This window comes from Orycteropus afer, unplaced genomic scaffold (genome assembly GCF_000298275.1).
Source record: "Orycteropus afer afer isolate SDZICR_OR568_19922 unplaced genomic scaffold, OryAfe1.0 scaffold00002, whole genome shotgun sequence".
Taxonomy (NCBI): Eukaryota; Metazoa; Chordata; class Mammalia; order Tubulidentata; family Orycteropodidae; genus Orycteropus; species Orycteropus afer.
In genome coordinates, this window is record NW_006921589.1 from 33,640,969 (window position 1) to 33,655,868 (window position 14,900).

Consider the following 14,900-nt stretch of genomic DNA (forward strand, 5'->3'; position numbering starts at 1 on the left):
AAATTTCTTCCAGACTTGCAAAGTATTTCTGAAAATTACCTGATAATAAAATAAATGTCTTTGGATATCCAACTGAGAATTTCATGGGAATAATGGCAATTCCTCTTTTCTTCCAGTAATTCTGCTGGTTAAACTTCTCAGTAGCCCTCTTCCTGAGGTAGTAGGAAGAGTTTTCCATACATTTCTCCCAACATCTTATCAAATTCTTTGGATTAAACTCTTGCTTGTGAATTGTCCTATCAATTGTTTTGTACATGTTTAACTCCCTCACCTGTTGGATGAAAAAATCAAACTTCACAACCAGATTCACAAAGAATGAGTTCATGATAGAGAGTAACCTTTAGACTATTCTGGAATTCGGTATGAAAGAATGCACTGAAAATAAATTAAATGTATTAGAGATCACACGACTTTGAGAATTGAAGGACTGAACTTTTATCTGTGTAAAGACTTCTCTTGATTTTCAGTTTTGTCAGGTTACCTTCTCTGGTGGCAGGTGACATTTGGCTGCCACAGCATTCATCCAGGTCTCTGTTACATATGCTCCTTGAGGAAAACCAAACCCCCGGAAGGCTGTATTGGATGGCAAGTTGGTCTTGCAGGCTTGGCCTCGGACACGCAGGTTGGGAATCTTACAAGCATTTTCCATTTTGAGCAAAGCATATTCTATAACCTGAAAAGTTTTCCAATGTGAAAAGTAGATAAAATCATGAAGTCTGGATTGACACCATATCAAGTAACACTAATCAAATTTCCTAAGGAGCCCTGGTGGTGCAACGGTTAAGCCCTCAGCTGTTAACCAAAAGGTTGGAGGTTCAAATCCACCCAGTGGCCCTGTGGGCCTGAGGAAGAAAGAGCTGGTGATCTGCACCAGCCAAGAAGACACTAGGGGCAATTTTACTCTGTCACATGGTGTCACAATGGGTCGGAATGGACTTGGTGGCATCCATATCAAATCCCCCATCCCGGCAGGAGGAATTCCAGCTCTTCTGCGATATGTTTATTCATTTCTCAGAAGCAACCACAAAGTGGAATCTCTTTAGTTCCCTGACTTGAGTGAGCAGCTACTAATTTTAATTTGTAAGCATTTTATTAACATATTTGTCCATATTTATATATGTAGATGAAAATATTTCTTCAATTCAAATCAATTTATGGTCTGTATTTGCTAGAAATGGAAACAATTTATTTTTAGTTTTTTTTTTTAAAAAATTCCCTTATACCCCAAAAATGTTATCATGAACACTCAGACTTTTTATTTTCCTTTAGTATAGAGACTTCTATCTCTTTTAATGGGAGCTCTGGTGGTGTAGTGCCTAAGGCACTTGACTGCTAACCAGAAGGCTGGTGGTTCATACCCACCAGCCACTCCTTGGAAGGAAGATGGGGCAATCTACTTCTGTAGCGCTACTGCCTCAGAAACCCAAGGAGGGGTTGCTACTAGTTGGATCCAACTCGACGGCAGTGAGTTTGGTTTGGTTTGGTATCTTCTTTAATATTTCTTGTGTTTTACCCCCCTTTCTTTCCTGTATACAAGACATGGACATTCAAACAAACCCCAAAATTTCTGATAATGGCCCGACCAAAGTATTTTGTTCTCAGTGGTTTAGAATGCCCATAATCACTGAGCCTGACTCCAGGTGCAGAAAAGAATAGAAAGCACAGCTCTGTCCAATGGGTACAGCCATTCTCAACTTTCTAGAAGCTTTCTAGAAGCTTCTAGAATAGTCAGAAACACTGGGGGAGAGTGGAGAAATAAGCCAGTAATATCCTCACACCTCCACCATTCATCTGTCAGTTTGTCATACTGCAGTGGCTTGCATGTTGTGAGGCTGGAGGCTATGCCACAAGTGTCTCAAATACCAGCAGAGTCACCTGTGGTGGACATGTTTCAGCGGAGCTTCCAAACTAAAACAGACTCAGAAGAAGGAAGGAGTCACCCACTTTTCAAAGAACTGTCCAGTGAAAACCTTGTGAATAGCAGTGAAACACTTATATATTACTGGAAAACTTTATGTAGACCCCTGAAACATTCTCCAACATAGTGCTGGAAGACGAGTCACTCAGGTAGGAAGGCACTTAAAATATGACTGGGGAAGAGCTGCCTCCTCAAAGCAGAGTTGACCTTAACGACATGGATGGAGTAAAGCATTTGGGACCTCCATTTGCTGATATGACATGACTCAAAATGAGAAGAAACAGCTGCAAATATCCATTAATAACTGGAACATGGAATGTATGAAGTGTGAATCTAGGAAAATTGTAAGTTGTCAACAATGAAATAGAACACATAAAGATTGATATCCTAGGCATTAGTGAGCAGACATGGAGTGATTTTGACCATTTTGAATCAGACAACTATATGATCTACTATCCCAGGAATGACAAATTGAAGAGGAATGGCATGGCATTCATTGTCACAAAGAATGTTTCAAGATCCCTCCTGAAGTACGTTGCTGTCAGGGTTAGGATATTATCCTATAAGGAAGACCAGTTAATACTATTATTACTCAAATTTATGTACCAAGCACCAAAGGCAAAGACAAGGAAATTGAAGATTTTTATCAACTTCTGCAGTCTGGATTTGACTGAACATGCAATCAAGATGTGTTGATTATTACTCGTGATTAGAATGAAAAAAAAAAGGGGGGGGAAACAAAGAAGAATCACTGGTAGTTGGAAAACAGGGCTTTGGTGATGGAATAATGCTGTAGATCACATGATGGAATTTTGTGAGACCAACAACTTATTCATTCCAAATACCTTTTTTCAACAACATAAATGGCGTTTATACACATGGACTTTGCCAGATGGAATACACAGGAATTGGATCGACTACATCTAAGGAAAGAGGTGATGGAGAAGCTCACTATCTTCAGTCAGAACAAGGCCCAGAGCTGACGGTGGAACAGACCATCAACTACTCATACGCAAGCTCAAATTGAAGGTGAAGACAATTAAAAAAAGTCCACAAGAGCCAAAATATGGCTTTGATTATATCCCACCTGACTTTAGAGATGAACTAAAGAATAGAATTGATGCATTGAACACCAGTGACTGAAAATCAGAGCAGTTGTGGAATGACATCAAGAACATCATGTGTGAAGAAAGCAAAAAGTCATTAAAAAGACAGGAAAGGAAAAAAACACCAAAATGGATGTCAGAAGAAACTCTGAAACTTACTCTTGAATGGAGAGTAGCTAAAGCAAATGGTAGAAATGACAAGATAAAAGATTTCAAAGAGAATCCCAAGAAGACAAAGCCAATTACTATAGTGAAACGTGCAAAGACCTGGAGTTAGAAGACCAAATGGGAAGAATATGCTCAGCATTTCTCAAGCTGAAAGAACTGAAGAAAAAATTCAAGCCTCAAATTGCAATACTGAAAGATTCTATCAGCAAAATATTGAATGATGCAGGAAACACCAAAAGAAGATGGAAGGAATACATAGAGTCTCTGTACCAGAAAGAATTGGTCAATGTTCATCCATTTCAGGAGGTGGCATATGATCAAGAACAATGGTATTGAAGGAAGAAGTTGAAGCTACACTGAAGGAATTGGCAAAAAACAAGGATCCAGGAATTGACAGAATATCTATTGAGATATTTCAACAAATGGATGCCACTCTGGAGGCACTTACTCATCTATGCCAAGAAATTTGGAGACAGCTACCTGGCCAACCGACTGGAAGAGATCCATATTTGTACCCATTCCAAAGAAAGGTGATCCCACAGAATGTGGAAATTAGTGAACATTATCATATGCAAGTAAAATCTTACTGAAGATAATTCAAAAATGTTTGCAGGGCAGTATATTGACAGAGAACTTCCAGAAATGCAAGCTGGATTCAGAAGAGGATGTGGAACAAAGGATATCATTGCTGATGTCAGATGGCTCTTGGTTGAAAACAAAGAATACCAGAAAGATGTTTACTTGTGTTTCATTGACTATGCAAAAGCTTTTGATTGTGTGGATCATAACAAATTAAGGATAACATTGAGAAAAATGGGAATTCCAGAACACTTAATTGTACACATGAGGAACCTGTACATAGATCAGGAGGCTATTGTTTGAACAGAACAAGGGGATACTGCATGGTTTAAAATCAGGAAGGGAGTATGTCAAAGGTGTATCCTTTCACCATACTTGTTCAATCTGTCTCCTGAGCAAATAATCCAAGAACTGGACTATATGAAGAAGAATGTGGCATCAAGATTGGAGGAAGACTCATTAACAACCTACAATATGCAGATGACACAACTTTGCTTGCTGAAAGTGAGGATGACTTGAAGCATTCACTGATGAAGATTAAAGACCATAGTCTACAGTATGGATTACACCTCAATATAAAGAAAACAAAAATCCTCACAACTGGACCAATGAACAGCATCATGATAAACAGAGAAAAGACTGAAGTTGTCAAAGACTTCTTATGATGGTTCTACAATCAACACCAATCGAAGCAGCAGTAAAGACATCAGATGATATATTGCATTGGGCAAGTCTGTTGCAAAAGACCTCTTTCAAGTGATGAAAAGCAAAGATGTCTCTTTTAAGACTAAAGTGTGCCACCCCAAGCTATGGTATTTTCAATTGCCTCATATGCATGTAAGAGCTAGACAATGAATAAGGAAGAACAAAGAAGAGTTGATGCTTTTGAGTTGTGGTGATGGTGAAGAATACTGAGAGTACTGTGGACTGCCGGAAGAACTAATAAGTCTGTCCTACAAGAAGTGCAGCCAGAATGCTTCTTGGAAATGAGAATGGCCAGACTTGGTTTCACGTACCTTGGTCATGTCCTCAGAAGGGACCGTTCCCTAGAGAAGGATATCATGGTTGGTAAAGTGGAAGGTCAGGGAAAAAGGGAATGGCCTTCAACAAGATGGATCGACACAGTGGCTGCAACAATGGGCTCAGTTATAGCAAGGATTGTGAGGCTGGTGCAGGACCGGGAAGTGTTTTGTTCTGTTGTACATAGGACTGCTATGAGTCAGAGCTGACTCAACGGCACCTAAGAACAACAACATTCTCACACCTATGTTAAGAAGATTAGGCTGAATGAAAGGAACCTTTGGAGGGTTTGGGTGTAATTTTGAAACAAGAGGCATTGTAGTGGAAACTGGGCCTGGACCAAGGCCTAGAATGGGGCTCAGGCATCAGGCCAGAGAAGAGATGCTGGGGCATGTGTAGGTAAGAAATTCTCCTTGGCATAAGCAGAAGAGAGATTCACCTGGGACAAGTCCCAACTTTTGTCCTTCCAGACTTCAGATGTGTCCTTTCCTAGGGCTACCATAACAAGTCACCACACTGGCTTAAAACAATAGAAATTGATTTTTTGTGTGTGTGGCATTCTGTAGGCCAGAAATTTTAAATCAAGGTGTCAGCAAGGTTGTTTCCTTCTGGAGGCGCTGAGGTAAAATCTGTTCCTTGCCTCTCTCCTACCTTTTGGTGATTTTACTTGTATTCCTTGGCTTGTAGATGCAGCACTCTAAACTCTACCTTCATCTTCACATGGCTTTTCCCCTGTGTCTTTCTGTATCTCAAATCTTCCTCTTCCTTCTCTTATGAGGGTGCCAGTTATTGGATTTAGGAACCATCCCAAACCTATGATGATCTCATCCCAAGGTCCTTTAACTTAATTACATCTACAAAGACCCTATTTCCAAATAAGATCACATTCACAGGTGTTTAAGACTTGGACATAACTTTTGGGAGAACACTATTCAGCCCACCAAGGAGTTCCTGTGAGGCACAAATAGCTAAGTGCTTGACTGCTTACTGAAAGGTTGGTGGTTCTAAACTCACCAAAAGATGCCTTGGAAGAAAGTTCTGGCAATCTACTTCTGCAAGGTCACAGCTTTGAAAACCCAATGGAGCACTGTTCTATTCTGCACACATGATGTCAACCATGAGTTGGAATCAACTCAATGGCAACTTTTTTTTTTTTTAATTTCAACACATCAGATTCCTTGATCCCCAGTGGGTTTTCAAGGGTGAGGTTGTGGGGACAGAAGAGGGGAAGGAATGAGAGATCTCTGAGGAAATTTTCTGAGGGGACATGCTGTGACTAGAGGGTAGCAAATGGAAGAGATTGTTGGGTATTCTCCAGGATAAAGTGCCCCAAAACAACAGAGAAATGCAGCAGCTCCCTGGCTGCCATACAAGATGAGCATGAGTCAGCATGTACAACAGACCTGTGAAACTAATTTACTCTATCACCACACATAACTGGAACCCCACTTGGTGTTGTAAGTCACATACCAGTTCAGAGTTATCTGGTGTGCAGCCTCCGTTGATGTGATATTCAATGCCTGCTGCCTCAATTTTCCCGTTGTTCATGAAGCCAATCTGTGAGTGGTAAACAATACTTACTTCAGTGAGTGTGCGAAGTTCAGACGCTGCCTCCTGGTCATTGGAAGAATGAAAGTGGAAGTCCTTTCCATTGCTAATAAGAATGTGGGTTGGGGAGTCATGCCTGGTTTAAACTCTGGGTCCCCCATTTACTAGCTGAACAACCTTGGGCAGGTCCCTCAACCTTTCTCTGTGTCAGTAATCCCCTGTGTAAAAATGGGGTAAAACTATTTCTTAACCCAAGGGTTCTCAAAATTTGATGTGCATCTCAATCACCTGGAGTTTAAGCACAAATGGCTGGGCCCCACCCTGCTGATGAATTGACAACCTAGGAAATGGGAGCTCAGTCAGACAGGTTTCCTAGAGATGTGATACTGGAGCAAGATTTGCTTCTAATCCACATTGCAGTGGAAACTACACCAAGGTTTGAAAGTTAGAGTCGATAAAGCTCTGAGTGAGAACCAAACCTCCTCTTTCATAGGCTGAAATCTCCTGGGGTGTAATGTTGGAGATTTGTACATATTTAGTGATATTTTCCTGCTCCCTTCAAGGCTCAATTCATAGAGTTGAAAATGCCAGAAGAACATCTGATAGCAAGGTGGGAGTACTTCTATAATGAGCTGAGCAATATAAAGATGAATCAAGTTTGGACAAACATCATCCAAATCTTAACACGTTTGTATTCCTGAGGCCCCCAGAAATGAGAAATCTGTGAATGCTATGCTTCTGCTCATATCTTCTTCCTTTTAGCCTTTCTTTCATTCCCTATATTAATGTTCGCTGGGTGATGAAAATGGTTCATGAGATTGCCTGCTAGCCAAAAGGCTGGAGGTTTGATTTGAACAGAAGCACCTTAGAAGAAAGGCCTACTGATACACTTCTAAAAAAATCAGCCATTGGGGGAGGAGACAAGACTATACCCTGGTGACACTCCATCCTGTCCCTCTACAACAAAGACCCAAGAAATCAAATGAAACAGATACAGAAGATATTCATGGAACTCTGAGCATCAAATGAAGGACAAAAAATTAGATTAAACAGTGACTGGAAAAAGAAACAGAACGAAAACAGCAATTGAGGAGAGAGACGGAGCAGAGGTTCTATACAGCGTGGACCTTTTGGGACATAGAAGGCAACAAACACAGATAAGGAGAAGCCAACTTCATGGCATGCCCATTAAGACAAAGACACAGTGTGAACAAATCCAGAGTGAAGCAAGGTGGGCAGAACATAAGCTAGATCTAAGGAAAGACAGTGCAAGGAAGCAGGCGAGAACCCCAGTAACAGCAACCACAGAGCAGGTGACAGAGCCAGTAAATAGGGATCACTAGCTGTCCCTAGTTATTTGGTTTGGACCCAGGTGGAGAGGAAGGCCTGTGAGGTGGCCACTGGAGACACTGGACTCCAGGCACCCTCCCATCCCCCATTGCTTGAGTTGAGACAGGAAACATATCTGGCTGCGCTTGCCCAGGGGTGCACTGGGCCCATGGTGGTGAATGGTGACCAGAGAAGTGCACTCTTCTGCTTCTCCCTTGCCCACCTTTCTGGTGACTAGGGGTGAGGATCCTCCTTCATCCCTACCAACCCAGTGACCAGAGATACCCTCCTTGCTACTTCTCCTTCACCTAGTTCTTTTGGGCCTTTTTCCCACCCCAACCCCACCTAGAGCCCCAAATCACACCCCACCCCCAGAAGATTGCTTTGTGCTCCCACAGATAATGCACTGCCACAGCCTCTATGATCGTGCTGCCACTGTAACCAGCAGCATGAACCCATGCTGATAGGGAGTGTGTGCCCACTGCCTTTGACAACCCTATAGAGTACAGTTCTACTTTGACATACATGGGGTCACCATAAGTTGGTGTCAACTCAATGACAACTGGTATGGTTTCTTTTATGTGCAGCAACTCAATGGTCACAAACTGTAGTACCAAGGCTTGGTAAAGGCACAACAATCCTGCTGTCTGGGGAGTGTGTGGATGAGCACAGGGCTCTGTAGGCATTTGAAGCTCCAAGTTAGTGAATGACTTATCTATGTTATATGTAATGACATTTCCATCCACTCACCTTGTATTTCCCAAGTAGGGGGTGGCGTCCTCCTGTTATTAACATGTCATCTCCACGCTCTAGAATAAAACGAATTGGGTGACCAGTCCTGGAGAGAAAAAAATATAACCACAACTTTAAGATATTTGAGACTGAGAGGTCAAGTTTATGAAATGTTCCAGGAACCACTGGCAGAGCTCCTTGAGCACACAAGTAAGAGACAAAGAGAAGAATTATTCCCAGGAAAGATATAGGTAGCTATATAAATTTCTTGCTTCTTCTTAATATAAATGAGGCAGCTATGAAGCTATCTTTATGTTTAAGAAATTTCTTTTACCTTGGTCTTTCTTAGGAGTCATGACAGACTATTTGTGCCTAACTTTAAGTTAGAGTGGTCATCAATAGCTATTCATTGAATAGCCTCTGTAATTTAGGAATTTAAAACCCTCCGAAGTTTGAGGCTTCTGTGATTCATTTATTATTACCTCTCAGGGATAAATTATTCATTTATATTGATGGTATTAATTGTTAATTGTTCTCCAAGATCAATTTTAAAGTTTTAATTTCTTTCTTCATCCAAATACCCAGGTCATCTTCAAATCCTGATGTTCATTTCTGCTCTCACAACATTTTAAGGATCCAATTCTTTTTCAACAGCCATCCCCTTATCGGAGCCTGAATTTATTTACATCCCCATTACTGCAGTTGTTCAACTTCCAAATTCTTCTCTGGCCATTTTCATCTTCAATACACCCACATGAGAACAATAGAAGCCACCTTCTATAAATGCATCTCTTTGATTGTGACTCCCATACTTAGAAATCTGTGGTGGTTCCTCTTCAGTATACCAAGACCCACACTTCTCTTCCTTCAATAATGCACTTAGGATTACCTTCTTTACAAAGCCCTTAAGGTCAAAGTTTGCCTAATTTTGGTTGGACTACTAAAATCAAACACTTGCCTGGTGGCTTTTGTAATTTTGTTGTTTACAGGAAAGTAGTGTGTGAGTGTGCATTCTTGTGTGTGTGTGTCTGTGTGATGGCTCATGACCCCTAGATACTCTACCTAGAAGCTTGGTTGCATGAGAACATGTATGGTCTACTTTGGAAAGGCAGAATTTGATCTGGTCCTTCCAGCATCATAGCAACCTTCTCTTTCCAGTTGTTTTGGCCCTCTAGTGCTGCTCAAACAGAAAAATACCACACATGGGTGGTTTTAACCAACAGGGATTTATTCTCTTACAGTTTAAGAGGCTAGCAGTCTGAGTTCAAAGTGCCAGCTCTAGGGGTTGGGTGAAAGCTCCTTGACCTTGGGCTTCAGCTCTGCCTCTTGCTCCCAACCCACTGGAGGTGGAGGTATATCTTCACTCAGGCAGCTGCTGACTGCTGAGGCTGACAAACCCAAGGTGACAAGTAAAACAGCACAGTGCCAAAATTATCGAACCACATTGCAAGCCACAATTCAAGTCCATTAACAGTCCCAAGATGGGCAGACAACATGGCATGCTGCTGAACGAAGACTCATCTACATGCAGGATTCAAGCATGCCAAGGGTAGAGACTTCCCCCAAAGCTTCTTCTTGTGTACTGGAAGCAGACACATCCCTAAGACAGCTACTCAGCTGCTTCAGTAGATTCCACCATGGAGTTGATCACCAGTCTCATCACGGGGAATAGCTACATCCAGCTGCCCAGCCACTGAAAACCAGGCCCAGCCAAGTTGACACATAACCTTAACTGCCACACTGGCTGTATATATCAGTAATGGTTAAGTGTTGTTTTTAAGAAATAATTTTGTTGAATAGGTAATATACACACCTGTTACAAAATTCTAAGATTGAAAAAGGAATTCGATGAGGAGTGTCTCTCCCTGTCCTGTCCCTCAGCCACATAGGTCTTCCTGAAAGTATAACTGTAAGCAGTTTCTTGAGTATCATTCTAAATACATTCAATTTTTAATGTGTTACCAGATGTGTTCTCACTCTCAAAATATTAAGTGGCCCAAATGCAAGATCTCAATGTTCTTTCTTTTTTCTAACTTTTAAATTATATAGGGTTCTGCCCATATCTCAGTAAATACTATTAACTAATCAAATCATCTATTTCACTTACTGTCAATTCCTTTGCTGTTGAGAAGTAGGAAGGCATTTAAGCTCAAAGCTCTAAGAGTATGGGAAGTAGGCTCCAATATCCTGGCACTCCTTCTCAGGTATGAAGCACAAAGAGAAGTGTGTCCAACCTGTGCCTATGGTAATGGCCCTAATTAATTGGGCCTGGTGGGTAGCAGCTGTCCACTGCTACACAGTCTCTTTCTCCCTTGGCCTTTAGCCTGAGAGCTTTTTGAGAGACCACTTAGCCATACGTTCAATAAGGAGTAGAGGGCTGAGAACTGGAGTATGGAGGTTCCCAAGTCACAGACACACTCACCTGTCTGCTGCCACAGCTGCCACTGCTGCCAGAAATGCAGGTTTACTCGTTTTCCCTCCAAAGGCTCCCCCAACCCTTTTCACATGGCAGTTGATCCTGTTCTTTGGCACACTCAAGGCAGAGGCCACTGTTTCCTGTAAGTGAATCAGGGGTTAGTTACAGGGCCCCAGAAGGTCACTCAGAGTGTGCATTATAAGCAAGGAGTTTATTTGCTGAAATAGAAAAATCATTTATCATTTTCCCTATTGCTTAGCATAAAAATGTATTTCTTTATTTATTTTGTGGGAAAGACTGGAGAAAAATCTTCATTTGGTTTGTGGGAGACACTAGAGAAACTGCTATAAATGTCTGCAAAGCCCAAGAGAACATAAAATACTATTGCTTTTCAAGATTTTAATGAGGGATCACATTGCAAAATGCAACTAAGATGATCACAATGAGCTAGCTCTTCGTTGTCCTTGGCTTTGCAGCCCTTAGTGTCCCTCAAAGGGTCACTTGAGACTCCTTCGTAAATATTAACATTATGTGGAATAGAGCTGGCAATGGAACAGTCAGGCGGGAGCTATGCCTCATCTGGAGGGAAATCATAAAAACGATGCTGAGTCAGGTGGGCAGGGCTGGTCAGCAGTCTATGTGGTAAGAAGATGAACCTGGGTCTGCTGCCCATGGCTTATCTAAGACACAAAGGCCTGGGAGAAGGGGCTGGTGGAAGCAGCGAGCAGGAAGTTGTAATGCCAGTCCTGCAGCAGCACAGTGGAAGGAAGATTAAAGAAAGGTGTCGCCCCTGTGTAACTGAGACATTAATCAGGAGATAATTCTTCCTGCCTCGCCAGGCAGACTCTGGCCCACTAGTACAGAAAAGCTATGGTCAGCTCACACTTGGAATAAAGGGCTGAAATTCAGAGCTGGAGAGTCACTGGAGAGAGACCCTGGATACAGATGGAGGCTGTCTTTGCAGTGAGTGACAGTGGGGGGGGGGAAGCTTCTGGGGAAACATGATGATAGATATGCCGTCTGTGGGAACTGAAAAGAATGTGTGTAGTGCAAGAAGGGTCCTGAGTCAAGGATATGATGTTCACAAAGCTGGGTTGGGTAAAGAAGACAATTAAAAAAACAAAAACTCAAGTTGCTGTTGAGTTGATTCCTCTTCATGATGACCCCATGTGAGTCAGAGCAGAGCTGCGCCCTGTAGGATCTCCATAGCTGGTTTATTGGAAGTAGATCTCCAGGCCTTCCTTCCAAGGTACCCCTGGGTGGACTTGAACTCCAACCTTTCCATTAGTAGCTGAGTGCACTAACCATTTGAACCTCACAGGAACTCCAACAAAAAAACAAACTCACTGCCATCCAGTCGATTCCAACTCATAGCGACCCTCACTGGGTTTCTGAGGCAGTAAATCTTTACGGAAGTGGATTGCCCCATCTTCCTTCCATGGAGTGGCAGGTAGGTTTGAACAACCAAGCTTCTGGTTAGTAGTCAAATACCTTAGGCACTGCATCACCAGAGCTCCTTAGGGACTCCAAGGAAGTTAGAGAAACACATGAATATTATAGCATTGAGGCAGAGAAATAAAATAAGAATAGAAGTCGGACTTTTAGGTACAACTGGATGAAGAGTCATCAATTCATGGATTTGGAATGAGTTGTAAATTATTATCAAAGTGCCATTATATGTAACTTCTATTTTATTATCTATCATTATTATATTCAAGTTATAAAAAAATGTAAAAGGCCTTTAAAAGTTTGGGAACACATATCTCATTCTAGATAAAGCTCTGAGAAAAAATTAGAGCTAGACTTTGTCTCTCTCTCTCTTATTCTTTTTTTTTTTACTGTGATTTGGGTGAAAGTTTACAGAGTAAATTGGTTTTCCATCCCACAGTCCATACAGCCTCTGTTTTGTAACATTTACTGCAATCCCCATACCATAACAGCATTCGTCTCACTTTCTCCCTGCACCACCCCTCCCTTTTGTCCTTTCTCCTCATCTTCTGCCTTCCTGGCTCTAAATCCCTGGGCAAGTGCTATCTTTTTGATTTCATAGGCTTGATTGTCCTAGTGAGTGTATACCCTCCTGGTATTGCTGTTTACCATACAGGCCTATTTTTGGCTGAAAGTTGAGCCATGGGGCCCAGTTCAGTTCCTAGCTTGAAGAGTGTCTAAGGGTCATAGTCTTGGGGTTCCACTAATCTTCATCAAATGAGTAAGCCTGGTCTTCTTTATGATTTTGAGTTTTGTTCTGCATTTCCCCCCACTCTATCTAGTACCTCCTATTGTGATTCTCTTCAGAGCAGTTGGCAGTGGTAGCCAGGTACCATTTAGTTCTGGTCTCAGGATCATAGAGCTGGAGTTCATGTGGACCATTAGTCCTTTGGACTGTTTTCTCATGTCTTTGATCTTCTTTACTCTTCTTTGCTCCAGATGGGGAGAGGCCAACAGTTGTACCTCAGATGGCCACTCACAAGCTTTTAAGACCTCAGTCACTACTCATCAAAGTAGGATGTAGAACATTGTCTTTGTGGTTTATATTATACCAAGTGACTTTGTTGTTGTTGTTATGTGCTGTCGAGTCAGACTTAACTCACAGTGACCCCTCCTTAGGTTTCTGAGGTGGTATCACTACGGAAGTAGATTGCTCTTGCTTCCTTCCGAGGAGTGGCTGGTGAGTTTGAGCCACCAGCCTTCTGGTTAGTAGTCAAGTTCCTTAGGCACTATGGTACCAGAGCTCCTCCAATTGACTTAGTGTCTCCCAAGACTATGGTCCTGATCCTCCATGCCCAACAGCTTTGTCTCTATCAATATCAAACATTTGGCTAACCATTACCATGATACCTGGGTTCCATGGTTATAAATCAAGAAAATGACAACACTTCACTTTGAAGTTCAACAGCTATGACACAAGGAAGAGTGATTGGGAAGGAACTCACCTGTACAAATGCTGCATGCTGGCCTGACACATATATGTCCATTTCTTTATCTTCTGCCTTTGGAACCACAAGGACACTTTGAGTTTCCATATAAAAATGTTCCTGTCCTCCAAAGTGTACTTCCCCTGTTAAACACATCAAGCAGATGGGTTCTTATTTATTTATACAGATATTTACATTAAATATATTCAAAACAGAGTGCAAAATATTTTATTATATGTAAATATAATTTTCTTCCAGGTCATGGGGATAACATTTAGTTTCCTTTCTTGATTTCAAAGAATCTTCATACTTTGGCAACATTTCATTGGCAGCCATTACTATATGTGTGATGATTGAGTAATTCTATGCAGTTAAAAAGTCTCCAGACTACTTGGCTCAATTCCCTTACCTGCCCACATCATTGTGCTCAGCAAGTAGAAACTAATTATTACTGACTTGAGCAATGACTCAATCATTATATAAGAATAAGATATTCTAACTACGAATGAATCCATTTCTATAACAAACTACCTGGGTGCAGGGGCAGGGATGATATTACAGAACAGATAGAAATTTGTACCTAAACAGTGACACCCAGGTAGCTACATTTTTTGTCTATTTACTAGACAGATTAAGCACCAAACTGCAATGTCAATGCCTAATGAGAAGCCTCATAAATACCCAGAGGGACCTCAGCTACAAAGAATATATGGGTATGTGTGAGTGGGAAGGGGAGAGTAAAGTGGGGGATAAAAGAATATTTTTCTAAATTTCATCCAAGTAGGCAGTAAAAACTTCAGAAATCTATGATTAGTCATACCCACTGCCATTGAGTTGGAGCTGACTCATAACGATCCTTCCTTGGGTTTCCGAGGTGCTATCTCTACGAAAGTAGATTGCCCAACCTGCCTTCCAAGGAGCGGCTGGTTTGAACCACCAGCCTTCTGGTTAGCAGTCAAATGCCTTAGGCACTACGCCACCAGAGCTCCCATGATTAGTGATAGGTATTAAAAAGTAAAGTTTATTTGCATTCAAGAAGTTAGAGATGGCACAGGAAAGTACCAGGACCAGGACAACAGCTGGAAAGACTTGGTTAAGAATTTAGTGATCAACCCATGAATACAAATTTTCAATTCACCTGGAATTAAATATATATATATATATATATA

General features: G+C 41.5%; 1 protein-coding gene across 1 annotated transcript in view; it reads right to left on the reverse strand.

The window, feature by feature from the left end:
• LOC103193035 (aldehyde oxidase 3-like) overlaps window positions 1–14,900 on the reverse strand; it is a 124,634-nt gene that overhangs the window by 38,745 nt on the left and 70,989 nt on the right. The window contains 6 exon segments of the mRNA XM_007936136.1: window positions 57–271; window positions 482–673; window positions 6,262–6,348; window positions 8,419–8,506; window positions 10,823–10,956; window positions 13,750–13,874. Of these exon segments, the coding sequence (XP_007934327.1) occupies window positions 57–271; window positions 482–673; window positions 6,262–6,348; window positions 8,419–8,506; window positions 10,823–10,956; window positions 13,750–13,874 (841 nt within the window).